This window comes from Enhydra lutris, unplaced genomic scaffold (genome assembly GCF_002288905.1).
Source record: "Enhydra lutris kenyoni isolate GAN:26980312 unplaced genomic scaffold, ASM228890v2 scaffoldscaffold94, whole genome shotgun sequence".
In the NCBI taxonomy this organism is placed as follows: Eukaryota; Metazoa; Chordata; class Mammalia; order Carnivora; family Mustelidae; genus Enhydra; species Enhydra lutris.
The window spans coordinates 4,780,349-4,806,914 of record NW_019154178.1 but is presented as its reverse complement, the minus strand read 5'-3'; the positions used below and the strand labels follow the sequence as shown (position 1 = coordinate 4,806,914).

Genomic DNA, 26,566 nt, shown 5'->3' with positions numbered 1-26,566 from the left:
AGGGAGGTGAGAGCCGGTGGGAGGGCCCTCCCAGGCCTCCTTCCTTTCTGTCTTAGGTCTTGCGGCTTCCCCCGGTGGCACTCTCGCTGGGCCCACCCGGGGGTCTCTTTCCCAGTGCCGTCTGGGCCAGGCTTAGGGAAGGGGCCGGGCTGCCTGCAGAGCAAACCTGCTAGGCAGGGAGCCGGCAAGGGAAGGCCGAGGGTCTCCCGAGGGAACCTGAAACCAACTGATCACTAACACGAAGGGCCTTTGTCTGCCTGGGAGGACCAACCCTCCTCACGTTCGCGCTCTCGCTGCCCAGAGGGTCTGACCACGCCCCTGACCCGAGCTGATTCTGGACGTCCCTGGGCAGCAGGAAGGTTCCGGAAACTTCCTCCATCCTAGTTCCAGCTGACGGCCAGGCAGCTCCTGGAATGACTCAGGTTCATCGGGAGGGACCCAAAGGGGAAGGGGTGGTGGGGGCAGGGAACGGACTGGCCGCTGCCCTCTGGGAACAAGACGGGGCTTCGGAGGACTTAGCGTTCTGGAGGGCGGGGTGTCACCAGGCGCAAGGGACTGAGGGTACTGGAGCCTCTGTGACACCTGGGCCTCATGGCCCGGACGACACAAGGCAGGGTCGGTGGGGTGGAAGCTGCCGGGGTGGAGGACCCAGGGGAGCACCTGGACTGCTCTGGCCTGCTCTGCGGACATTTGAGTTTGGCCTACTGGCAGGAGTTTCTGAAAGGCAGGACCCGGGGCTGGAGACCACACATCTTGTCCTGTCCTTGGCTCGCTCCTCCCCAGCTCCCTTGGCTGTGTCAGTCCTCGGCCTCCCACTCCCCTGCCCTCTTGCCTCTAGACGTTCCCATCCGGGCTTGCCTGGGGATGCCGCCTTCTGCGCAGCTTCCCTTTCCGGCCCCACGCCTGGCACTCACCAGGAGGAGCTGTGTCTGATCTCGAGGGGGAGCAGGGGCAGGGTCGGGCAGGAAGCAGAGGAGAGGTGGGGTGACAGTAGGGTAAGGCCGGAGAGATGAAAGGACGTGGGTGATCTGAGACAGTTCCTTCCTCCTGGTTGAGACAGGTCCCTGCCTTTGGGTGTTGATCTGTTCTAGTGGGAGGTGGGTGTGCAGGGGCAGACAGTGGGTGGTGGGTGCTGGGGTGACCCTCAGTTCCTCGGAAAAAGTGGACAGGGTGCAGCCGGAACTGGGAAGGACCCCAGCATGTGGTGTCTCTCCGATTGTTCTCAGTTGGGTCTGCAAGGTAATGGCTCTGAGCTTATTCACCCACTCCTCCCCGCTGAGCCTGCCAAGTGGCCTCTCTGTCCCTCCCCCGACCCTCCCCCAGCACCCTGTCTTCTCTGCATCACCATCCCCGCACCACCTCCAGGCGTCCTGGCCCAGAGCCTGGTCTTCCTTGGACAGCTCAGTAGTAGGTCTCCTTCTCCACCCAGCCTGTGGGAGAGATGGGGGCAAGGCGTGAGCTCATGGGGGGCAGAGATCCATCTCTGCGGGCTGGAGGGCAAATCAGGGTGAGAGGGAGGGGAGGAAGCCGGGGAGCTGGGGCCACGGGTTAGGGGAAAGGAGAGACGTGTTTAGCACAGTGCGGGCATCACAGAGTGGGCTCGAGGGGAGAGGCAGGGGCTAGGTGGTGACAGGACTGTCTCAAGGGGCAACCGCCCGTGGTGGTTGTGCCGAGACATGTATGGGGTTGATGGCTCATGATTTTTCAGAATCAGGAATAGGATTTTATGTGAGAGCCCCTAAGTTTTAGTTATTGGACCAGTTACAAAACACAGCCACGCAATAAAGGGCGGACGGAACCAAGCAATATGCCCGGGGCCATATTTGGCTTGCCGGCCATCGGTTTTCAACTTCCAGTAAGGGGTCAACAGTGCTTGTTGGAAAAAAACAAAAGCAAACTTGGTCATTGCCTAGGAATCAGGAAGCCTGGGTTCTAGAAGCTGCTCTGCTCCTCCTTGCTTTGTAACCCCAAGCCAATAAATTCACCTCTGCACCTCTCCGTTTCTGTAAGATGTGGAAGGGGGACGAGGTGACCTGGGCCCACCTAATTCTGTGTCCTATGATTCGGGTGGGAGGAGGGGCCTGAGCGCCCCTGTGTGTTGGGGTCCCAGGTTGGTGGGAAAGGGGCAGGGTCAGGGCTCCGAGGACCTGGGGCCCCCGGATCGGGGGTGGGGGCATGGGGAAGAGGAGCAAGGAGCCGCATGTGGAAGGGTTGGGTGCGGAGCCCTGGGGGGTGGCCAGCAGTGGGGAGCACTGGCGGGGTGCTGGGGGGAGGGGGCACTTACCCCCAGGGTACCGTCTCAGGATGAGCTTCCGGACCTCATCATAGATGAAGATGAGGAGGCTGTAGGGGAAGGCGCAGAACCACCAGGTGACCCTGCACCAAACAGAAACAGGAGCGTGTCGGGGGTGCCGCAGGGTGGGGACAGAGAACTGGGTCTGAAGACCAGAAGCTGGGGCCTAGCAGGGCCTGGGAAGGACACACTCACTTGAGCGGGTACATGCGGAGGGCCACGCCCATGCCCGGGCAGTAGGACAGGAAGGCCGCCAGCGCCGTCTCCTCCAGCAGCCCGAAAATCAGAATCTTGTTCCTGGAAAGGCAAAGAAAGGAGGGTAGGTGGTGTGGAAAGTGGGGGGTTGAGGGGGAAAATCCAGGGAGGCCCCTGGTGGCGAAGGTGCCTGGGGACGGTCTTCAAACCCCCTCTTCTGCTGCTACATGTAACCAGAGTAGATTTCCTTCACTTTTTCTGCTGACTGATCTCACCTCCTATAACACACATACTCGTCTGGTAAATAAATGTTTCTAATGTGTTGGCTGACATGCCCTGGGCTGGAGATGCTGCGGTCAGCACACACTTCCTTCCCGGGTCGTGGGGCCGCCCTCCCGCGGCGCACGGACTTGCTATGACTCCAGGCCTGTGGTCTGTGTTCAGCCCGTGCCATCTGCCCGGCAAGGTGCTCAGAGAGCCTGTGTGTGTGCCACACGTTCCCAGGGTCTCCCCGGCCCTGGTCGTTGTGGGTTGTCGATACTCAATAGAGGAGAATGTTTGTCAAGCGCTTAGCGGAGAGGAAGCTGTCCACTCCCTGGAAATTAAATGCTGGATGTGCATCCACGACCTCAGACCCGAAAAGCAGGACAGAGCAAGGGTCTGAAAGCAGCTTCTGGAGTCAGATGGGCAGAATCTAGCCGCAGCTCTGCCCTCTGCTAGCTTTGGGCTGCAAGCCATGTTTCTGCACCTCTCTGAGCCCCGTGGTCTTCCCTGTGAGCTGGAGAGGTTACCGGTATACCCTGGGCTTGCTGGGAACAGAATGGGAGGTAAAGCATGGAAAGTTCTGGAACGTGCAGAGTGCTCGGTTGAGTTACTACTTGACCCGTGTACAACCTTGCACACTGCATGCCTTTATAGTTTACGCCAATAGCTCCCAAACTTTCCACTCACTAAAGGACCCACTCGATTCTTTGATAAAGACCCCATTTTAATTGATTGTAGTCTTTTCAGCTATATTTGTTCTAAGTAATGAATATCATTTCTCTATTTAAAATTGGAAACATCCGCCTTCCCAACAGAGCTGCGCGCTAGCGTGCCGTCGCGGTCCTTCACACCAATGGTTCTGCCTCTGAGTGACACTTGAGTAAGCCCTGCGGCCTTACTCGGTGGCTCATTTCTATAAAGCGTGGGAGCCTTGCAGACAGCGGCTCTGAGGCCCCCTGGCCCAGGGTCTGAGGTGGGGCGCTGCTGGCCAGTGGCTGTTGGCGTCCTCAGGACCCCTTTCGTCTTCCACTGGCTTCACAGAGACCTGGAGTTAGCACTAACCGCCGTCCGTGCTGCGGTCACTGAGCGATCACCAAGCACCGACAGGCGCCAGACCCTGACAGGCAAGCCACCCTGTGCCGTCTCCAGGAGCTGGGGCGCTAGAAGCAGACCTGCATGAACCCTAACAGCTGGGTGACCCCAGGGACCTCATGTAACCTCTTTGGGGTCTCTGGTCCAGAAAAGGAAAGCAGTTCCCATCCCATAGAGCTGTTGTGAGGTTAAATGTGCGTGCGGGTCACAGCACGATGACTGGCCCATGGTAACGCACACTCTAAGACGGCCCCGAGCCCGCCCCTGAGCAACTCCCAACCTCTCGGGGAGGATCACATACTGCTAGGCCGGGCCCGTGCTGCAAGCCCGAGCACAGCGCACCTGTGCTGTGGGCCTTAGGGCCGGGCAGAGGGTGCTGTTGCAGTGTGAGATTGAGGACGGAAGGGAGGAGGGAAGATGGGAGGAGAGAAGGGGGAAGAAGAAGGGAGGGAGGAGGGAAGCGAGGCAGCAAGGAACAAGGGAGGGAGGGAGGAGGGGTGAGAAGAGGGAAGGAAAAGGAGGGAAGGAAGGGAGGAGGGAGGAGGACAGGGAAGAGGGAAGAAGGGGACAAGTGTGGAAAGATGGAAAGGAAGGAAGAGGGAAGGAAACCTTAAAGCAGTAGATTAGGAGCAGAATTAAAACTCGTCAGAAATGGTGATCCGACCCCTTCCTCTTCAGACACCTGTTTCAGACGGCTGGACAGGTGTGGTCTGACACTCCCTCCTCCCTGATTGTGGGCGCAGGTCGAGGGGCCCATGGGGGTTGAGGGACCTCAGGGTGCTCTCTGCTGGGGGTGGGGGGCAGGGGTGCTCACTTCATGCCCTGTTGGAAGACTGAGTTGCGCCGGGTCTTGCAAATGATGAGGTCAGCCCACTGCACGACCACGATGCTGGCAAAGAAGGCCGTGTGGCACGTGAACTCCACCACCTTCCGCTGCTCATAGGTCTGGGGGCAGATGGGGCCGTGTGAGAGGCGAAGGGAGGGGCAAGGGGGCAGCATGCTGGGGGCGCTTGTCAAACCCCTGGGCACGGGGTGCCTTAGCCCCCAGCCCCAGTTGGCCCCCCGGGCACTCCCACAGGCACGGAGCCCACCCCCCGGAGGCCCCACGCACCCACTCCTGCCCATAGCTGTCCTCCAGGTCGTTCATGGACCGGTCGTCCCAGTCCAGACGGATTCCCAGCAGCCGCGAGGGCAGGAAACCGTTCTCCGCCAGGATGACGAAGTAGGTGAAAAAGCCGCCCAGGGCTTGGATCATCCCTGAGGGGAGCGGGCGGGAGGCCGGCACGGTCAGTGGGGGCGGCCGGGTGGGACCGGCACTCGCCAGCGACGGCCATCCTGGCTCCTCGGTGGGGGCGGACCCCTGGCCTGGGATTTCACCTGGGCTCATCCCTCCGTCAGCTGGACAGAGAGCTCTCTCGGCCGCGCCCCAGCCCCGGCCCCAGGGCCCCGCCTCACCAATCTGTCCGTAGGCCATGCTGATGAGTCTCTCGTTCACCAGCTTGTCCGTCTGGGGGTTCCTCGGCTGTCGCTTCATGATGTCACTCTCCGCGGCCTCGTAGGCCAAGGAGATGGCGGGGACCTGTGTGCGAGGCATGTGGGGGGAGGAGGGCAGTGGAAAGGAGCCGACAGGTGCAGAGGACGGTCCGCGGGGAGGAATCTTTGATGCAATCAGCACACGTTACTAAGACCCTGTTCTGGCCCCGGACTCGCTGGGGCTTCTGTTCCCTCAACTGTCGCAGCCTGGCCAGATCCCCCCGGCCGCCCGCCTCCAACCCCCGTGCCGCTCCGAGCCCGGGCCTCACCATGTCGGTGCCCAGGTCGATGCAGAGGATGGTGACGGTGCCCAGCGGCAGGGGGATGTTGGCGATGATGAACAGCAGGAAGGGCGTGATCTCGGGGATGTTACTGGTCAGGGTGTAGGCGATGGACTTCTTCAGGTTGTCGAAGATGAGGCGGCCTGGGGGAGGTTTGGTGGCGTCAGGAGACGGGAGGTTCCGTCCCCAGCCCAAGCCCTGGAGCGCGGCTGCCCGTGCGCCCCAGAGAGGGAGACCCCGGGTTCGAGGGAAGCCAAAGCCAGTGGCAGGTGCCCGGGATCCTGAGTTGGCTCTGCATTGGGGGAAAGGCCCGGGAAGCTGTCCCAGATGCCACCCGGCCCGCGGGGCCCCTCACCCTCCTCCACGCCCGTGACGATGGAGGCAAAGTTGTCGTCCAGCAGGATCATGTCGGCGGCCTGCTTGGACACGTCGGAGCCTGAGATGCCCATGGCGATGCCGATGTCCGCCTTCTTCAGCGCGGGAGAGTCGTTCACACCGTCCCCGGTCACTGCCACGATGGCCCCCTGCACGAGGACGCAGCCAGATCGGAGGAGGAAGCCCGTGCAGGCCCGGGCCAACCCACCCGGCCCGCGCCAGCCCGGCCCCGCACCCCCGTCCCGCTCACCTGCCGCTGGCAACCCTCCACGATGATGAGCTTCTGCTGCGGGGACGTGCGCGCGAACACGATCTCCGTGTGGTTCTTGAGGACCTCGTCCAGCTGCTCCGACGTCATGTCCTTCAGGTCCGAGCCGTGCACCACGCACGCCTTGGCTTCTCTGGACGGTGGGGGCGGAGGCGGGTGACTCCTTGCCGCCGCTGTCCCCCGCCGCCGAGCTGCACGGTCCCAGGGCTGTGGCCCTCCTTGCCCTGTCCCCGTGGCCTGTGTGTCCCATCTCTGTCTTTGAGGAAGGACAGCCTCACCCAGCACAGTCAGTGCTAGGCCACACGCTGCTTTTCTTACCCATGCCTTACCCCGGAGCCACCGCATGGGGGGATGGTTCCCTAAATTTGTAGTTGGGAGGATGCGGCTCAGGACAGTAATGTGACACCTCTGTTGAACAGTGAGTGGGTGGCACAGCATGGACACCCTCAGGACTGAGGAGCCGGCCGCTGAGGTGTCACGGGAAGACCTGCAGGGTCGCAGAGGGGCTCTCTGATGGCCCCTCCCCCCCGGGGCCCTCGGGCATCCTGTGGGACGGGTTGACTGGGGACAGGGGGCCCCGTGGAGGCCGCACCTGGGGTTGACCTGGCTGACGGGAATGTTGAGCCGGGCCGCGATGTCCTCCACAGTCTCGTTGCCTTCTGATATGATGCCCACACCTTTGGCGATGGCCTTGGCTGTGATGGGGTGGTCCCCAGTCACCATGATCACCTGGCAGCCAGGAGAAAAGAGAAAAGAAAAGTGGTATTAACACCCCCTCCCCATCCTTTCCTTTCCCAAAGTCAGAGAAAGCCAGACCCCCCGATGCTGGGACTGATGGATCCCAGCCAAGATGGCGGAACTGTGTGTGTGTGTGTGTGTGTGTGTGTGTGAGAGTGCGTGAGTGTGTGAGAGTGTTTGTGTGTCTGAGTGGGTGACAAGCTGTAGGCAGGGGACTGGGGACACTTTGCTTCCGTGGAGAAAGCCTCCGTGATGAGTAACAAATGGACGAGGGCCTCTTGGAAGAGGCCCCTCAGAGACCGGCTTTCATGGGCTGCGAGGCTGTCGCAGCTGGAAGGACCCCTCACTGACCAGCGAGGGACGAAGGCTTAGAAAGGGCCCATGACCCTCTCAAGGTTACTGGAGCCGGGAGTAGGACACATTTTCTTAGTGTCCACTCTGGTGCTGGGGCCATCCAGCTGGTCAGAGTAGGGACGAAGGGGACATGGCCCCCGCCTCCACGCCCCGGCCTTCCACCACCTGTTTAGCTGCCTCGGACATGCCTTCACCATGTGGGAAGAAGGCGGTTCTTGCAGCACAGATGGAGGCTGGTGGGGAGGGCTGTCGGCACCTGAGAGGTGGTTAAAGGGTATCTGTTGGGGCGCCTGGGTGGCTCAGTGGGTTAAGCCTCTGCCTTCGGCTCAGGTCATGATCTCAGGGTCCTGGGTTTGAGCCCCGCATCAGGCTTTCTGCTCAGCAGGGAGCCTGCTTCCCCCCCCCTCTCTGCCTGCCTCTCTGCCTACTTGTGATCTCTCTCTGTCAAACAAATAAATAAAATCTTAAAGAAAAATAAAGGCTGTCTGTCACGAGCGTGGGTTGATCAGAGGAAGAAGCCTCGCACAGCTACCAAGGAGAAAGTCCTTCAAGGCCACCGCCACCACCCCACGGAACCTGCCCCCCAAAGGCCACATGGGCCCCCACTGAAGACAGAAGCATCTTTGCAGCCCTCATCCTCGACCCCTCAGTACTTGGCACTGCCCACCAGCCCCTCCTTGAAGCCGGCCAGCTTGGTCCGTGCGGATGCTGACTCTCCCGGTTCCCCTTCCCACTTCTTCCCGCTCTTTCCTGCCTCTTCTGAGCGGCCGCCCGCTGGAAGGGGCGGCTGTGGAGCGGGACGGCGGGCCTAAGCTTGAACACCGGCCCTCCCCGGCTGTGGCACCTGGGACCAGTCTTTTCACTGAGTCTCGGTCCCAGGAGGGGACGAGCCCCACCTTCCAAGGCTGTCGTGAGGAGTAAATGGCACGGAGGTGGACACTCGGTAGACGTGAGCTGTGACTTCCCCCCACCCCTCCTGCCCCGCTCCTCTCTCTCTCTACTTGCCCCAAGACTGGTGGCCCCACTTTCATCCGGGCCCCCCTCCCTGATCCGGGTTCACTAGTGGGTCTTGAGATGCACGCGTGTGCTGAGGGGCCTCGCTCTCTCTGGTCCTGGACTTGTGTCCTGGGCTCTAAGCTGATGCTTTCGCTGGGATGTCTCTCCTTGGGTGTCCAACCGAGGCTTCCAACAGAAGGTCAGAGCTGAGCTCATCGTCCGCTCCCACCAGGCTGCCAGGCCTGCCCCCTGCCTCCAGCTCGGCTCTGTCCTCTCGGGCGTTCCAACCCTTTGTCCCTGCAACTCCCTCGCTGACCATGTCCAGCTCGGTCACTGTGTTCCCAAAGTGTTTCTTAGATGTGACTCCTCGCCTCCATCCTTTGTCACCGCCCTGGTTTGTGTCATCGCCTGGACTAGCGCCACAGACCCTCCCCCTGCCTCCTCGCCTCCAGCCCTTCTCCTGATTCAGGCCCTCCTCCACCCAGGTAGCCTCCTGAAAGCTGGCTCTGTCCCCAGGTCAGGCGTTTAGGCAAAGCCCTTCCAGCTGGCCTTGGCCGGAAGTCCTAGAGTCCATCCCCAGTGCTCCTGAGCCTCCTGCCCCCCACGCACCTGCACCCCCTCCCCTGCTGTCTCACCCCATCAGGACACGCACTGTCCCTGACCTTGACTGCCCTCCTCTCCCTGCCTTACAGAACACTCCCGGCCTTCGAGGCCCCGATCGAATATCACGTGCTCTGTAAAACTTGTCCAGTTCTCTGAGGCAGACTTAGCTGCTCCTGCTCTGAGTTCCCTGGAGGAACGGTCCCCACACCCCGGGATAGTTTTGATCGCAGCAAGAGGCAGCCGGATGGGTTGGAGCACAGCTTTCCGGACGGCTGACCATGCTTCACATGCCTGATCCGCCCCTTACGGGCAGGTTTATTTTGGGAAAGCGACTTACCCACTCTGAGGCTCAGCTGGTTTTATTTTTAAGTGGGGGCGATGACGCCTACCTCAGCGACAGAGTGGCTGGGACGGAGAAATCCCTTACTCACACACGTCTACACACAAGTGCTTCGGTGTGTGAGGAAATGGCAGGCTGCCTTCGTTCAAATCCCGGCTCGACCACGTACGAGCCTGTCACGTTGTGCCTCAGTTACCCTCTTCTGTGAAAAGGGAAAATACCGGAGCTTCCTCGCTTTCTCTTTCTTTCTTTCTAAGAATTTATTTATTTATTTGACAGAGACAGATTGCAGGCAGGGTAACAGCAGAGGGAGAGGGAGAAGCGGGCGGCCCGTGGAGCGGGGCCCACTGCGCAGGGAGCCGGACGCAGGGCTCATCCCAGGACCCTGCGATCATGACCTGAGCTGAAGGCAGACACTTAACCTACTGAACCACCCAGGTGCTCCATATTTAATTTTAAAGTATTCATTTTTGTTTGTAAAAAGTTTCAAAATTAAATATACAACATTATCTGGAAATTGCTTTTATAAACCTCTCTGAGTGATTTTTGAAATATAAATTGGGCATGAGTCAGGGAAATCGACAAGGACAATCTTATCTGAAACAAAACCCACATATTTTGGGGCACCTGGGTGGCTCAATCCGTTAAGTGTCCGCCTTTGCCTCAGGTCATGATCCTGTGGTTCTGGGATCAAGTCCCTCATTGGGCTCCCTGCTCAGCGGGGAGTCTGCTCCCTCTCCCTCTGCTGTTCCCCCAGTTGCACTCTCTCTCTCTCTCTCAAATAAATAAAATCTTTAAAAAAAAAAAACCCAAACCCCCAAAACCACATATTTTAAATAAGCAGCACATATAACATAATATTATGGTACTGAGTGAAAAATGTATTTTGGGTATTTCTTGATTCAGTAGATTTTAATAAACTTATTACAAAAGCTAATTTTATTTAAAGGTCTGTGATAATGTATGATAATTATTAGTAAAACAATTAGCCATTTTATTAACTAAAAATACTTAGAAACAGTGATCCTCATTGTTAATGAAGTATTTATCAAGTTTGGGATTAAAATTAATGCAAATCCAAAAAAAAAAAAACCCCAAACCCAAAAAATGTTGTGCAGATTACCTGCACTCCTGCGACCCGGGTGCTCATGGGATGAGAGCCTCTGGCCCGGAGCAGGGGCTCACGACCCTAGCTAGCAGGTTGTTCTGTGATTAAGTGTGGAGACGTTTGTTTCCCTGAGTGCCCGCGAGCACCGGAGGACAGGCACCACGTCTCCTTCGTCTTAGCAGCCCCTGGCCCTTAGCGGACAGGCAGCTCGAGCTGATGCTAGGAGACGAGGAGCTGGCCACGTCCCTGTGCCTGGCCACGGGATGGCCACGGCCACAGCCATGGGGATGGGGTGGAGCGTGCCTTGAAGCAGGAAAGGAGGCTCCAAGATGGACAGGGTTTATGTCTGTTTGTTGAACTCGGGCATCTTGAACAGTGCCTGGGCCTTAGGCGGCAAACGATGGTTAGTTGCCGAATGAAGGACAACTGAGGCAGGAGTTGAGGCAGGAGCGGCCACCGAGGAGCAATGACAGGTGGACACCAGGACCTAGGAGAGGTGTGCTTGGGGGATGAGGACTGGAGCCTGCTGGGGGCGAGTGGGTTCAGACAAGAGCCTGCTCATTGCTCATTGGTAGAGATCGGACGCTATCCGGGAAGGTGGTTCGAACAGATCTCCAAGACCCAAGTGCCAGGTTGGCCCGAGAGCAGAATGGAATGAGTGGGGGAGAGGATGCACCTGGTCACTGACGGAAAGGGACCCAGACAAGAGCTCCAGGTGGGGCCGACCTTTCCTTGCAGAGGGAGGTGGCCACGAGGGGTCTGGCATCTGCGAGGCAGGAGCCCCTGCCGTCCTTTGACCTTTAGCACCGGGGAAGGGAGGGTGGGAGGGGGGAGGCCAGGCCTGTACCTTGATGCCCGCGCTGCGGCACTTGCCCACGGCGTCCGGCACGGCAGCCCGGGGAGGGTCGATCATGGACATGAGCCCCACGAAGCAGAGCTTCTCCGTGGGGAAGTTCAGCTCATCCGTATCAAACTTGAAGCCCCGCGGAAACTTCCCAGAAGGCAGATTCAGCTGACAAAACCCTGACACGGGCAGGAGGGAAAGAGGGAGGAGTGAGCCCAGCACAGGGTGGGGGGGCTGCCCGAGTGCCCCCAATGCCCCCACCCTGGGGCAGCCCCGCTCCTGCCTCTCACCCAGCACGCGCTCCCCCAGCCCGCCCAGCTCCATGTAGGCGTTCTGAAAGGCGTCCTGCATCTCCTTGTCCAGAGGGATCTCCTTGCCCTGCACCAGGATGGTGGAGCAGCGGTCCAGGATGCGCTCCGGGGCCCCCTTCATCACCAGCACGTGGCTCTGGGGGCTGTCCTCTCGCTCGTGGATGGACAGCTGGAGAGAAGACAAGCGGTCACAGAGGCGGCCTGCCAAGGAGACCTCCCTGACGCACAGCCCCCGTCCGCCAGCTATCGTCGACGGAGGGAGAGCCTGTGCGTGTGAAGGGCAGTGTGGGTCACAAATATTGACCACAGTGCCAGGGGCTGGGTGGCTCTCTCGCCAGTGCCCCACAGTCGTGCTGGCCTCAGCGCGCTTTCACACGACACAGCTGAGAATGCTTTCTTGGTCTAGCAGACGCCTGCCGTCCAGGGGCATCCCAACGACATTTCAGAGGCGTGGTTCACCCCCACAGCTGGAAGGGATGGGAGGCTGAGGCAGGAGTGGGGAAGGCGACTGGGTATATCGAGGGATGGAGGTTTGGAAGTTGGGGGGGTCCTTGCAACCAGACCGGTAGTCACCCCAGTTTTCCTGGGCGATGAGGCAGGGGGAGGGGCATGGCCCTCAGATGCCCCCCTCCTAGGTTTTGAGCTCCCCCTCACTTTGGCCCTTTCCCCCACCCTTGTCCCGGCATGGCTGCCAGACCTGGTACTTGTTGGTGGAATTGAAAGGGATCTCCGCCACCTTGGGGTTTCTGTCCCTCATCTTCCGCACGGAGCCACAGGACAGCTCGATGCACTTGAGCAGGGCTGACTCGGAGGCGTCGCCAGCCGTGTCCCGCTGACGGAGGAGAACTCAGTGTCACACAGGCGGGGGGGGCAGTGGGAGACCGGGGGAGGGGAGCACTGGAGCCCCCGAGGCTGCCAGGGTGTGCAGGAGGGGGACCTGGGTCCCGGCGAGGCGGGCAAGCCATGGACGCGCCGCTGACCCCACCTTAGACACAGAGATGTTCTCCTGCCCGGCCTTGAAGACGGCACGGTTGCAGAGGCCGGCGATCCGAGACAGTGCCGTCCACGTGGGGGATCGTTTGTCGAAAGTGGCCCCTGGGAGGCAGTGGGGGAGAAGCAGGAGCACGGCTCCCCGTTAGAGCCCCTGTCCACTCCCACCCCCCACCACCATGCCGGGGCCCCCTTGGAGAGCCCCAGTCACCGGACTGATCTTCCGTGGTGTCCGCTTCGTGGATCTGGTTGTCGAACCACATGTGGGCGACGGTCATGCGGTTCTGGGTGAGGGTGCCCGTCTTGTCGGAGCAGATGGTGGATGTGGAGCCCAGCGTCTCCACGGCCTCCAGGTTCTTCACCAGGCAGTTCTTACGCGCCATGCGCTTGGCTGTCAGGGTCAGACACACCTGGGAGAGAGAGGAGGGTGAGAGGTTCTAAGCCTGGAGCCGGAGGTGCCCATGACCTCACCCTGGACCAGGGCACGACCCCGCCCTCCTTGATCCCGGTCAGCAAACACCAAGTGGGACCTATGTGTGGGCAGTGACTGCGCTCGATGTCGGACATGCTGAGCGAGATCGTGGGTGTGTATTCAGGTGAAAAGTCCAACAGGGAATTGAAGATACACGACCAGAGCTCCAGAGCAGGCCGGCAGAGAGCTGGGCCAGGGGTGTGCGAGAACGGGCACGAGACTGGGGGGAGATGGGCTCACCCCAGGGGGCAGGGAGAGCAGAGCATGAGGCCTGTGAATCGGGGCTGGGGAGAGGAGGAGGAGATCCTGCGGGGGACAGAGGAGCAGAGGAGAACCAGAATAGGGACATGTCACCGTAACTGATGGAGGAGAGAATTCTAGGAGGGTGGACAGCCGTGTCCGTTTCTCAGCAGAGTCAAGGAAGGGTTCGAGAGAAAAGGTCACTGGGTTTGCCAGTTAGTCATCAGTGACCTTTGAGGGAGGCTTTGCGGCCAGGGTGGCCGGGACGAGCTGCAGACGGCAGTGGACCATGCGTCGGACTGTGTGTTGCGGAAGGGGGCCGGGATGAGCTCCGGCAGAGAGACCGTGGGCCAAAGCGCAGCTCAGACTCTGAGCCGGGAATTAAGACTCTGACAGGTGATTTTAGGGGCAGGGAGCAAGTTGCTGAGCTACAGTAAGCCTCGACTGCCTTTGAGGAAAGGGTAGCAAGACCTCCCGCGGTGGCCCCTCGCCTGACCCACTCACGGTGACAGTGGCCAGCAGCCCCTCGGGCACATTGGCCACGATGATGCCGATGAGGAAGATGACAGCCTCCAGCCAGCTGTAGCCCAGGATGAGGGAGAGCACGAAGAAAGAGACCCCCAGGAACACGGCCACCCCCGTGATCAGCTGGATGAAATGCTCGATCTCCATGGCGATGGGCGTCCGCCCCACCTCCAGGCCCGAGGCCAGGGTGGCTATGCGGCCCATCACTGTCCGGTCTCCCGTGGCGATCACGATGCCCCTGGCCGTGCCTGCAACACAGAGGGGACCCCTACTGCTTGGAAAAGAAAAACCACGGCAGAGTAAATGGGCCTCCGACCGGGGTCCTGCGGTTGGAGGCCGGACCTCCCCCAGGCACAGACCTCCAGGCCCGGACTCAGGCCACCACAACTCATTCCCTTGACACTTGGGCCTGATGAGAGATGTTGCAAATACACTCGGAATTCAGACCGGGGAGATGCCAGCCATGAAATACAAGTACCGAGTAGCTCCGTGCAATCAGTGCCCTGCTTGCGAGGACCCCGAAGGGTCTGAGGTCACGGATTTTCTGCGTGGACTTAAGATGCTCTTTCCCAGCCTTGGGCCCTGAGACGCCGCAGAAGAAACCAGGCAGTTGCTGAGCCCTTATGTAGACACTCGGGGCCGGGGGCCTGGGCGGGGGGGGTGTGGGATGAGGGAAAGACCGTGGATGTGAGAGCCGGCCAAACTGGGGTTTGCACCCTTGTTCGGACTCCCCCCACCCCCATGGGATTGCTTTCATCAGGAAACCAGAGAGGGCTGTGATATGCCTGGCCCGCCCCTGGCGCACAGTAGGCACTCAGCAATGTCGGATCTGCTCATTTCTTCTCCTTTCCCCAAAGCCAGACTCAAAGAGAGCGATGTGAGTATTTCACAGGGCGTTTTTTACCAATGGTGGGAAATGTCGGGCGAATTTCAGAATCTCAGTACATTAACAGTTTAAGATACATAATGTGTAGTGATTTTCACTGTAACTGCAACTTGCTAAGGGAAAGGAACACCTGGTGAGGGGCGCCCTGGGGGCTCAGTCGGTTGAGTGTCTGACTCTCATGATCTTGGGGTCATGGGATCGAGCCCCGTGTCAGGCTCCATGCTCAGCGCAGAGTCTGCTTGAGATTCTCTCCCTCCCCCCTGCCTCTCCCCTCCCCACATGCTCTCTCTCTAAAATAAGTAAATAAGTCTTTAAAAAAAGGCTCATAAAATCTTTACAAAAATGCTCAGAGAGACATAACATGCCGAGAAGAAATGAGAATAGGGAAGGTAAAGGCATGGAGGTGGGGCACGTGGTCCCAGGCCCGAGGTTTAGCCAGAACTCTCTCCCCGCCAGCTCTCACTGTCGGCCCCTCTCAAGGAGGCCCGGCCACAGAGGGCATGGATTTCGGGCGGGCCTGGTCTCCTGTCCTTATGTGGTGGCAACCTGGGGAGCTCCTGCTGGCCCGTGTTCACCTGGCCTGAGCCTCCCCAGCCTGGTCACTGGTCAAAGTGAGGCCAGAGAAGCCGCTAGACCCAGCGTCAGGAGAAATGGAAGGAATCAGTCAAACCAAAGACTTCTGGGAGTCAAGAGGCGTGTGTGTGTGTTGTGTATTGTGTGTGTTTGTGTCTGTGTGCCTATGTGTTGTGAGTTTTGTGTATCGTGTGTTTGTACTGCATGTGCGTAGTGTGTGTGCGTGTGCGTGTGTGTGTACGTGTGCATGCGTGGAGGTCTTAGCCCAGCATCTGAAGGCTTTGGGATCTGCTCAGTCTTGGCATAGACAGAACACAGATCTTCCCGGGGGGAGGCACCTTCCACGGAGTCGGGCCACCCCAGCCAATAATATTCAGGCCCCCCGGTCCCTCGTTTCCCTCCCCTGGCCTTGGGCAAGACATCAGACACGTAAGCACAGCCACAGTCCCCCGTGCTGCCTGGGGATTCGGGAGTTCGACTCTTCCTTCCCCTGGGGCAGGGAGGGGGCTCCCTGGTGGCCGGCCGCTCACCTTCCACACAGTTGGTGGAGAAGAAGCAGATGTTGCGGGTCTCCAAGGGGTTCTCATGGGTGAACTCGGGGGAGCGGGTCTGGGGCTCGGACTCGCCTGTTAGGGATGAGTTATCCACCTGGGGAGGAAGCAGGTGTGTGGTCATCAGACGGGAAGGCACGTGGGTGCCCACACAGTTGTCCCCCGGCTCCGACCACACTCTGGCTCTGACCACACTCCGCCTCCATGACACGAGGGACAGAATTACACTCATGCTCATCATGTATTTATAACATTACTCAGCCATTGTCCCTGCTCTGGTTTGGTGTCCTGGCTGTCCCTGACCTCTTACGTGACCTTGGGCTGGTGACCTAACCAACGAAATCACCATTCACTCATCTATAAAGTGGGGAAGGTCAGGGGCATGTCTGCATTATACAACCCCGGTGCGGGGGTGGGGCGAGGTCTCTAACTCCAGAGTCTGAGAAAGTAGGGCTGTCTGGGGGGGGGTGCACGGCGCTGTCTGTGGCCACCTAGAACAGCACAGCACGATGTCACTGTTCCTGCAGAGTGACACGAGACAGCTCTGGGAGGCATACAGAGCATCTGACACAGTAATAACCACTACACGATCACCGGAAAGTGGACGTCAAAGATGTACCCGGGGCACAGGGCATGTCCAGCACACAGACACGAGGACATAATCCGCAAACAGTCTGTGGGAGACGAAGTTGGGCTGGGCCGCGTGGGGGGCAGGCGCTGACACTGGACCTGGGCTTCCCAGGCTTGCAGGCTCTAACTGGACCTCTCTCAGCTCTGTGGAGCGGGCCAGCTGCCCCGGGACGGCCGCCTCACCTTGCAGCCGTGAGAAGAGATGATCCGGAGGTCCGCGGGTACGCGGTCCCCGCCCTTCACCTCCACCAGGTCTCCCACCACGACCTCCTCTGCGTTGATCTGCATCTTCTCTCCTTCCCGCACCACCAGGGCTTGCTGGGGGGTGGGAGGGGGACGGGCACCTCAGGAATGGCTCGTCCCTCTGCCACCATCCTCCACTGCTGGCCTCCCACCTCTCCCAACCCTCCAGGAGGACGCCTGTGCCCCCTAGGCTGTACAACTGGACCGTGTGTGGAGAACGGGAGGCTGGCTTCTGCCCACGCCTCCATCTCAGAGCACAAGGAACTCAGGAGGGGGAACTGGACTCCCCCAGAAACCTTGTGCCCCAGCCCGGAGCCCTGCCTGCTGTGTACCTGTGGCACCATGTTCTTGAAGGAATCCATGATCTTGGAGCTCTTGGCTTCCTGATAGTAGGAGAAGCAGCCGGTGACAATGACCACGGCTGCCAGCACCACGCCCAGATAGAGCTGGCAAAGAGGAAAGGGTGAGGCCGTGGCCCTTCTCCCCGCCCTGGAGGGGCAGCTGCCCCTCAGATGGGTGTTTGGTGACTTTGTCTGCAACTGGGAGCGACAATGGCAGAGGAGAGCCCTTCCCCCCCAACCTCCCCTTCAGTCTCCTGGGAAAGGGAAGGGGCAGGAGAAATCGCAGGGAATTCCCAGGACTCGGGCTTCTCGGGGTGGGGGGAAGCCCCACAGATCCAGACCAGCTCAGTTAGGGGTGCGGGAACAGGGAGGGTCCATCTCACTCCGGATTGCCTGCATGTGCGTGTGTGCGCACGTGTGTGTGCGCGCGTGTGTGTTGGGAGGTGCTTAGCGACACGCGGAGAAGCCTCATCCCTTCACAGCCTGAAAAGCAGCGAGGCCCGTGGGACTGTGAGGTGCGGCTCTGGCCCCCTGCCCCCAGCTGTCCTGCGATCTGGGCCGGAGGGCGGGTCCCGGGCAGGTGCAGGGGGGAGGCACGCCCGCTCACGTTGTCGTTGGATGGCTCGTCCTCCATGGCGGCCTGGATGCCGTAGGCCAGGAAGCAGAGGATGGCCCCGATCCACAGCAAGATGGAGAAACCCCCGAAGAGCTGGCGGCAGAACTTGACCCACTCGGGGGTTGTCGGGGGCGGGGTGAGGGCGTTGGGTCCGTCCCGGGCCAGAATGTCCTGGGCCCGCTGGTTGGTGAGGCCCTGAGAGAGGCGGGGAGAGGAGTGTGAGCGCGTGTCCGGAGCCGTGCGCTCCTCCCGGCTTCCCACCGGCTCCCTGGCCTGGGAACAGCGTCCGTTCGGAGACAGAAATGCCACCTGGCAGGAGAGGGTGGGGGGGCCATCGGGAGAGGCCACACCGAGGAGGTGGCATTTGCAACAGGTGTGGGAGGCCTTGTGGCCCCACCTGCGGCCATCGTCCTGGGGTGGAGACACTTGTGGGTTAGGGCCTCAGTGTCTCCTCCAGTGGCACCTGGGCAAGGCTCCTCGGAAGACGGGCCCCTTTCCAGCAAGAATTCGAGAAGAGACCCACACGGGGAACCTCCAGTTCTCAGAGCTCCGGTGAGTCCCCCTTCTTCCCCGGGGAGCCGGCCGGGGCGCGGTGCAGATGTTCCCCGCGGGGCCCAGCCTGGCTGTGGAGCTACACTCCGCGTGCGCATGGGAATGCTGGTCCACGTTCTCTTCTAGACTGTGAGCTCCTCGAGGGCAGAGGTCACTTCATTACCTTTCTCTCCATCCACTCACTTATTTAAGAAACGTGCATCGAATGCCCGTTACATTCTGGGCCGTTGTCAGCTCTGGGGACCGGGAGGAGGACAAATCCATGAAGTCTCTGCCTCATGGAGCTTATGACCCAGTGACGTGACGCATGATAAGTAGCTGTCACTGCCAGATCATTAAGGAAAACAGGGTACGGTCAAGGACCGGGGAGCAGAGAATTTTCAAAAGAGGAGTCAGGGAGGGCCTGCAGGAGGAGGTGTGCACCCACCGTGGTTTTGCCTGACGCTGTATTTATTTATTTGATGGGCGTGGTCACCTGACTGTGACACTTCCTACTTATTTCTGTGATGGTGGGAAGCTAGTCCCCCTCCCCGAGTCTCCCTGCTATAATGGACGGGTGCATGACCCCCATGTCACAGGTGTCGTGAGGGTCAGGGAAGTGTTCATAAAGCACCCATCACACACAGCACGCACAGTGGGGCGCACAGTAGGGCTACTGTGACACTGGGGGGTTACCTCACTGTTTCGTAGGTGTCGCTTCCCTGGGACGTGTGTCACCAGTGCTGCTTGTGCAGCTGGGTACGGGGCCCGGCTTCCAGGTACTCAGGAGAAGGTTGTTAACTAAGAAGCCGGGGATCTGGGTTCTAGGCCTGGCTCTGCCCCAGCTAGTCACACGTCTGTGGGCCTGTTTCCTCGCCGGCGCAGGGGGTGTGATTATCCATCCAGGCGCTGTGTGGCTCTCTCAGGTCTCGGGCACCCCTGTGGCCCCCCGACTCACCTTGGATAGGTCCACTTGGTATTTGCGGCCCAGCTCATCCAAGGACAGCTTGTGGTCGTCCTGAGAAGGGAAGTCGGGTCACTCCGGGGCAGGAGGCTGGGCGCTGCGTCTGGGATGCGTGTGAGGACAGAGGGGCCCGGGGCTGAGGCAAAGGGCGCAGGTGGGAGGGGCGGCATGGCTTCTCCGAGGGCGCTGGGCTGCGGAGACCCTGTTTTCCACAACCTGCGGGTCGGGCTGGGGTGCTCACCATGGCCACCTCCTTCTTCAACTCGTCAAGCTCCTTCTCTTTTTGCTTCTTCTTGCCGCCCCCATTCTCCGCGGTGGTGGCTGCTGGCGAGTACTCGCGGCCGGCCTGCAGGGGTGGGGAGGGAGAGCCCGGAGAGTCAGGGAGGCTATGTTCGCCCTGGACAGGCCAGGAGGGCAGGCACTGGGCTGGGGTGGTGGATGCAAGGCCCGTGATGGGCCCAGGGGAGGAAAGGGTGGGGGGAGCCCAGGCCCTCAGTTTGCAAACTGGTCGCAAGGCCATGGGCTCTGAGCTGGAATTCCAGGGAAGGCCAAGGGCCTCAGGACACAGGACCCCATTCTTGGCTGTTTACCTTTGGGCTTCTGCTAAGATTTTGTGTGTTGAGAAAACCCTGCAGCTAAGTTCTAAACAGAACGAAAACTTTAAGGACCGTCAGCCTACACTATTTAGAATTCTGGAAGGCGGTGGCCAGTGTTGGGGGAATCCCAACACCTCGGCCACTTAGAGAGCAGTGGAGACAGCTGCGAATCTGGGGGAGGCAGAGTCTCTGGGGAGTCAGGGGTCAGGCCGGGGAAGACACCCTTCTCGTTGGCCAGCTGGCCCGCTCTTGGGCAAGGGGGTATTTGTACAACTTGAGGCCCCAAGGCACAACTAGGTAAGAAGGGAACTGGGCCCCATTTGTCCAAAATAGAGGAATATGTACTAAAATGCGTGTATTCTCAGGTCCTGGCATGCCTGGGGCCTCTCGTGAGATCAGGTGAGCATTTTCCCTGGAGCCGTGTGAGGCCCTGGGTTCCCTTTCCTCTTCTCTGCCTGTGGTCCCCTCACCTCCGCCAGGCTGCCGGGGGCCGCAGGGAACCTCTGGGGAACGGGGTGGGAAGTTTCTCCTTCCAGGGGTGAGGGGTGGGGCTGGTGGGGTAGTGGTGGGGGAGGGGTCGGGCAGGGCCTGGGGGGGGTCATGGCAACGCCTTCTCACTCCCTGTCCACCCCCCGCCCCCTCAGGGCGCCGCATCATTGTCAGCAACGGGCCGGTCTCTTGTCCCCAAGGCCACGTGCAGCTTTCAGGAGCCTCTCCACACTGTGGTGTATCCCATTTCTTCGTGAGGACACCAAGTCCTCTTCGTGAGGACACCGGGAGGCGCCTGGGGGGGGGCGCAGCCCGTTAAGCGTCTGACTCTGGGTGTCGGCTCAGGTCGTGATCTCAGGGTCTTGAGATCAAGCCCTATGTGGGACTTGGCGCTCGGCACAGAGTCTACCTAAGACTATCTCCCGCTGCCGCTCCCCCAGCAAAAACCAACAAATAAATCTTAAAAAAAAAAAAAAAAAAAAAAAGCCTGGACACCTGGATGGGATCTACAGCCAACTTATTTGTCCTTCTTTACAGGATAGTGTGCATTTTTTATAAAAGTAGACTTTTCTTTTCAAGACAGTTTGAGGCTCTCCGCAAAACTGAGCAGAAAGTACGGCGAGTTCTCATATCCCCCACCCCCACATGTCACTCCCACCGTCAACAACCACCCCCCCCCCCCCCCAGTGGTGCTTTTGTGGCAGTCATGAACCTGTGCTAACACATCAGGGTCACCCTGAGTCCACAGTGGCCATGAGGGCTCCCTCGTGGCGGCATCCACTCTGAGGGTTTGGACAAATGCAAACTGACTTGTATCTACCACGACTCCATCCAGAGTGGAGTCACTGCATAAACTCCTGTGCTCTGGGATGACGCATTTTTTCCCATCAAAGAGTCAAGTGCGATCCCAGAATGTGGCAGCTGTCCTCACCCTACGAGGTCATGAGTCCAGCACCTGGAGAGGTCTGACCGGTGAGATCAGGAACAGGGTGCGGGGCTCGGTGAGACATGGACCCCGTTGTTCCCTAGACCCGCAACCTTGCATTTGTTTCCATAGAGAGCACCCACGGATCGCGGGTACCTGTGGCTTCCTGAAGGCTGGCCATCTTGGGGAGACGGAAGCAGCCCAACAGAAGGAGAGGGGAAAGGCTCCTGGGGTTCTCCGTCTCCCTCTCCAGGAGCCCTGAGAAGGCCCCTTTAATCAGTTAGATTGAAATGCTTTGGGTTCACCGAGTCTCTCCTTGGTGGAACAGAAACGCAGAGGGGATGAAAAGCCGCAAAGGGACCGGCTTCAAGGTGACCCTCCAGAGCTTCAGGGGCAGGAATGGGGCCTGGGCAAACAGAGGGTGGGGGGTGGGGAGGGGGGCGGCTGGGGCTGGGGCTGGGGCCGAGTCCAGAGAATTTCTGTACATTCCGACGTGCAATAAAGATTGTGAAAATTAGAACCAAATCGCCAGCCCATGCGCTTGGGGAAGGAGGCACCGCGGCCAACCTTGCTGCTCCCTATGGCATCCCTTCCCCTGCGCGCCCACCCTGTTCTCCCCAAGGCCGGCACAGAGCTTGGGACACGCTGCCCCTTCCCCCTCCTGTCCTGGCAAGGATCTCAGGCTCTGCAGCCAGGAGCCTGCGGAGATCTGGGGCCAGCGGGCTGCCCGGGCAAGAAAGAAAGAGAGGAAGCAAGGACCCCCCCTCCATGGCCCCCCAACCACGAGTCCCCCTCTCCGGGTCTTGAATGCTGAAGGAGAACAGAGAGTTCTTTCTGAGAGAGCCAGAGGCTGGGACAGAGTGGGGGCAGCTGGAAGTGAGCCACGCTCTCCCCACCGCAGCCTCGTGGTGGCAGCTGGAGCGGGCTGGGCTCCCTCCCACCAGGGCCATCCCTTCCCCCAGCTCCCACACTGCCCTTCTTGGCCACAGGGTGCAGGGTGACAGTTGGACCTCGCTTTGTAGTGCAGATGCAGGGGAAAGGGACAGAGCAGGGGTGCGGACCAGCTGCCTTCATTTTCCAGAGCTCTCCCGGCAGTTTGAACTCCAAGCTCCAGCCCTAAGACAACCCCTCCCCCCACATTTCCCGCAGCCTCTCCATCCAGGCAGAACCAGATCCACTTCCCAACCTGCCATTGCTTGCACACAGCCCCTGGGGTGGGGGTCTGGGGGCTTCGGGGTTGCCAGTGGGAAGGAAGGACCGGGGGAAGCAGAGACCCAGGCAGCTGGGGTCCCAGGACAAAGTAAAGGCCAAATTGCTTCCCGAGCAGGACCTCGTGAGCTGCATGAGCTGCACCTCCCCTGTTCTCTGCACTCCCGGTTGGGGGAAGAGGGCGGCCTGGCCCTCCTCCGAGTCCCGAGTCCCGCGCACGGCAGAACCAGAGATGCTGGGTTTAGCTGAGGGTCCTAAGAGGCCCTATCTTCCCATGGGGGTGACTTCTTCCTTCGTGAAGCCCACGCACAGACCCTCACTCCTCCTCAGGGACATCATGCAGGGACATCGGGGCTCGCCCCTTCTTGAGGGCTTGCGGGCTCGCGGATTGGCCTGCCGAGTCCCACACACGTGCTCAGCCTGGAGTATCTGCATCAGCTCCGGCCTATGGAGAACACGTGTGTTGCAGGCACATGTACACACACACACACACACACACACACACGCACACACTCACACACCCGGTTCTATTTATAGCTCCTACCCCAGCGCAGGAACCCTGGTGTCCAAGCTCGGAGTTTTCCCAGCTGCTAAACTCAGTGCAATAACACGTCCCTGCCTGACCCCTTCCTGGGCCCAGAAACTCCCCCACAGCTCCCGACAGGCACCCCCTTTCCCCAGGCCCTCCCGTGTCCTCCCCAGACTCCTTCCCTCCACAGGCACTCCACAAAAGGAAAGCAGCCCGGAGCAGGGTGTAAGGGACTGGGTGACTTTTCTCCATATGGAAAATTCATTTCCAAGAATCCAGAGCCCTGTCCCTGCCCTTCCCCCACACCCACTCCACAGTTGTTAATCTTCCCCTTGGCATTCCCAGGGCTGCAGAATGCCACGGGCAGGGGTGGGCTGAGAGGGTGCAGGCGGCTCTTACCAGCCGCTGTGAAACGCTCACAGCCCAGGGCTGGGGAGGGCCCTCCAAGGCATCAGGAGGGGCACTGGGCTGGGGCTGAGGGGCACATCGCTCTTCTGCCCTACGACCCTCCTGGCTGCTGGCTCTCGGGGCCCTGAGAGCTGGTGTCAGAACCGCTTGGTGACTTGGGAGCCATGCTCCTGGCCGCTCCAACCTCAAACTGGACCCCCATCTTCTCAGGCTGGGATTGCCAGAGGAATGGCTCTTTTTGGGGAGTGGCAAAGGCAGGAGCATGAACAGGGCCAGGCTCCCCTCGGCTGGCATGGTTGGAGGTGCGGTGAGGGAGGGTCTGTCTGGGATGGGGGAGACACAGGGATGGAGGGGCGGGGTAGGGTGGAGGGCGGTGGGGCTCATCTCGGGGAGTGGGGAAGCAGAGCGCACGTGGGCACCTGTGCGCTGTGGACCCCTGGGCCGAGCACGCATCTGTAGCCGGGAGACTCAGTCCAAGTTCATGCTGCCCCAGAGCCTGGCGTCTCTCTGCTCCTCCCTTCAGTCCCCTCCCCGCCCCATCCTGCTCTCCCCCAGCCTCCCTCACCCTCCAGAGAGCCCTCCTCCTCCCTACAGAGCAGCCCCTCTTTTTGGAGATACTCACCCCACGGCCCATCTTGGGGCAGAGTGGCTGAGGGAACCTGGACTGGGCAGGTCACTGGGAGGATCCCCAGCCCACACCTCTGGTCTGGGATGGCCAGAGACCCTGGCAAACAGAGCCGGCAGCGAGCAACAGGGTAGCTTTAAATAGGTCCTGCTCCCCCTCTCCCCCGCCTTCCCCTCCTCGGGAAAGAAACGTTTGTTGAAACAGGATCCCTGAGGACTCCTCCCCTCCCGCCCCTTAAGCAACAGGCGGGTGGACCATGGACAGTCCATTTGTCCTGCTGTGTGCTCCCCTCGTCTCCTCTCATTCACCCCTGGCCCATGGCAGCCACGACTCAGAGAGGCGAGCGGCAAGGCTGGGGCTGGAACTGTGCTCCTTGGGGATGGGCTGACGGGGGACAGTCCCCACAGCATCCCGGGATGCCAGAGGCTGTGTGGTCCCGGCCTTTCTCTGGTTTCCTGATGGGGAAACTGAGACCCCGAGAGACAAACAACTTGAGCAGATAAAACAGAACCAGAATTCAGGGCTCCTGACTCCCAACCTCCCAGAGAAAGAAGCAGAGAAGTGGGGACACAGAAACCGGAAGAAGCAGTCAGCCTGGGAACCCAGGGCCACCCTTGCATAGGAGGCACCCAGAGGGGCCCTGGTGAGAGCTAAGGGTGGCTCGAGAGACAGCACGAGGTCTGGAGGTGGAGGGGGAAGGGAGTCCACAAGCCTCCAGGTGAAGCATGTCCGGAGAACAGGACTCCGGGGCGGGCGGGTGGGGCAGGGAGGCAGCTGGGGAGGGACGGGCAAGCCGGGGGACAGCCCCAGAGCCAGGCCAGCAGACACCCACGCTAGTAGCTCTGGTAGTGTTCACCCCTTGCCACCGAGTGGTCGCGCCTCGCCCTTACTCTCTGTCGAGGAGCCCGAGGCTGAATCTATGCCTGGGGTTGGCAGGTGCGGGGGGAAGAAAACGCAGTTTCTCAGAGGTATATGGAAGTCAACGTCGTAATAAGGGCCAGGCCTGGGAACCAGAGAGGAGGTGGTTGCCTCCTTCCTCCCGTGGTGAGTGCCAGGCTAACTGGCAACCCCGTGTTAGACCGAAGAGATGCAGGTCTGAGGTTAGACCGAGGAGAGGCCTCTCTGCAGTGAAGCAGGGGAGAAGCCCGAAGAAGGTTCTGGGAGTGAGGAGGGGGCCTTGGGGCTGGGAGGGGCGTCTGTAACCTTATACCAGTTGGAAACAGGGTAGAGATGAGCTGGAACAGGACCAGTTAATAAAAAAGGCAAAGCATGAGGGACAAAGAGGGGAAGGGGAGACCAGCAGGGGCAGAGAGAGGAGAAAAACGCCCTTCCCCGCCATCTGGGAGCAGAAGGAGGACAGAATTCTCCTGGAGTGTCCCCATTTCTCTGGGCACAGAGATGGAATGGAGGAAAGCCAGTGCAGTGGGGGCAGGTCTGAGAACCCTGGACCCAAAAAGCTAGGAGGGAAGGAGGGCCCAGCAAGCCAGTCCTCTCAGGCCCCAGAGGGAACTCCCTACAGAGGGCTTATCCACCTCTCCAGCAAATCCACTGTTAGGGCTCAGGGCTCAGGCCTGAATTCCCCACATAACTGCCCCTCCGGGCCTGCACTTGGGATTTTCCACTACGGGGGATCCGGAAGGTCACAGCCCTCTTCCGCCCCCCTTCTCCTCTTGGGTTACAGCTGGAGGGATGGGCAGGATTGGGCAGGATGGGGCAGACACCTTCTGTCCTTGAATTTGAGCCTGGGGGAGAACAGGCCATGGGGGGAGTAAGAAGGGAAAAGCAGATCCTGGTCCAAGCCCTGGTGTGGACAGGAGAGAGAGAGAAGCTGGTGAAGACACAGCTCGAAGGCTTGTGTTTAGACATTAGGAGGGAAGGCCCAGGGAAGAAGACCCTGGAGAAGTAGCTGTGGGTGGCCGGGTCGCTCAGCAGCGGGGCAGCCTTGCCCTGGACTGGGGCGGCTGGGGTGGGGGGGTTGGGAGGGTGGCGAGAGGGTCCCTCGGGACATAGGAGGCTCCTGTTCCTTGGTTCTGGGCTTGGAATCCCTTGTCTCTGCCCCGTACTCTCTAGGGTGCAAGATGAGATGGGCCGGCCCAGAGCCCGCAGGCGCGTGGACCTCAGGCACCCGGCCCTGAGCTTGCTCCCCCACCCTCACCCCTGCTGGCACCGCCCAGGGCTGCCCAGTCCTTCCAAGGCCCTGGCTCTGGTCCCTGTGGCCAGGCCCATCCCGGAAAGGACTGTGTCCTCCCTTTGCCCGTCCAGCCTGGTGGGGGCTCAGGCCATACCACGCACTGGGGCTAGCGTGTGGCCCCAGGGCGATGTGGCTCACGCATTTGGGGCTCAGACAAAAGAAAGCCTGGAGAGGACCCCCGGGTCCCATTCCTCACCCAAACCTCCCTGACCACCCTCTCTGCCTGGGCGACAGGGAGGCCCTGGGAGTCCACCCCTTCTCCTCCAGCGTGGACCTCAGCCTCCAGGACATGGGTAGGGAGTGGACATCTGGCCCCTTGATCTGGGGCGCCTTGGCTGGGCTGCTGCCTGTGTAGACAGCCAGCGGTCAGTTGGGATCAAGGCCCCAGAAGTCAGAGGGACAGAGTGGAGAGTAGGGACGACTTGAAAGCAGGAGGC

General features: G+C 60.3%; 1 protein-coding gene across 1 annotated transcript; it reads right to left on the bottom strand.

Moving 5' to 3' along the window:
- Window positions 1-1,401: 1,401 nt before the first annotated feature.
- Window positions 1,402-24,038, bottom strand: LOC111138822 (ATPase Na+/K+ transporting subunit alpha 2). Its single transcript, XM_022490724.1, has 23 exons — window positions 23,936-24,038; window positions 19,399-19,503; window positions 19,152-19,211; window positions 17,654-17,857; window positions 17,038-17,151; window positions 16,646-16,780; window positions 15,812-15,929; window positions 13,802-14,070; window positions 12,797-12,995; window positions 12,581-12,690; window positions 12,293-12,427; window positions 11,575-11,764; window positions 11,288-11,463; window positions 6,894-7,030; window positions 6,284-6,434; window positions 6,014-6,182; window positions 5,647-5,801; window positions 5,300-5,423; window positions 4,956-5,101; window positions 4,659-4,789; window positions 2,489-2,590; window positions 2,285-2,376; window positions 1,402-1,430 (listed from the first exon to the last, which is right to left on the bottom strand). Exons 1-23 carry the CDS (start codon window positions 23,945-23,947, stop codon window positions 1,402-1,404), a joined length of 3,063 nt encoding a protein of 1,020 aa, XP_022346432.1. The 5' UTR covers window positions 23,948-24,038.
- Window positions 24,039-26,566: the final 2,528 nt, after the last annotated feature.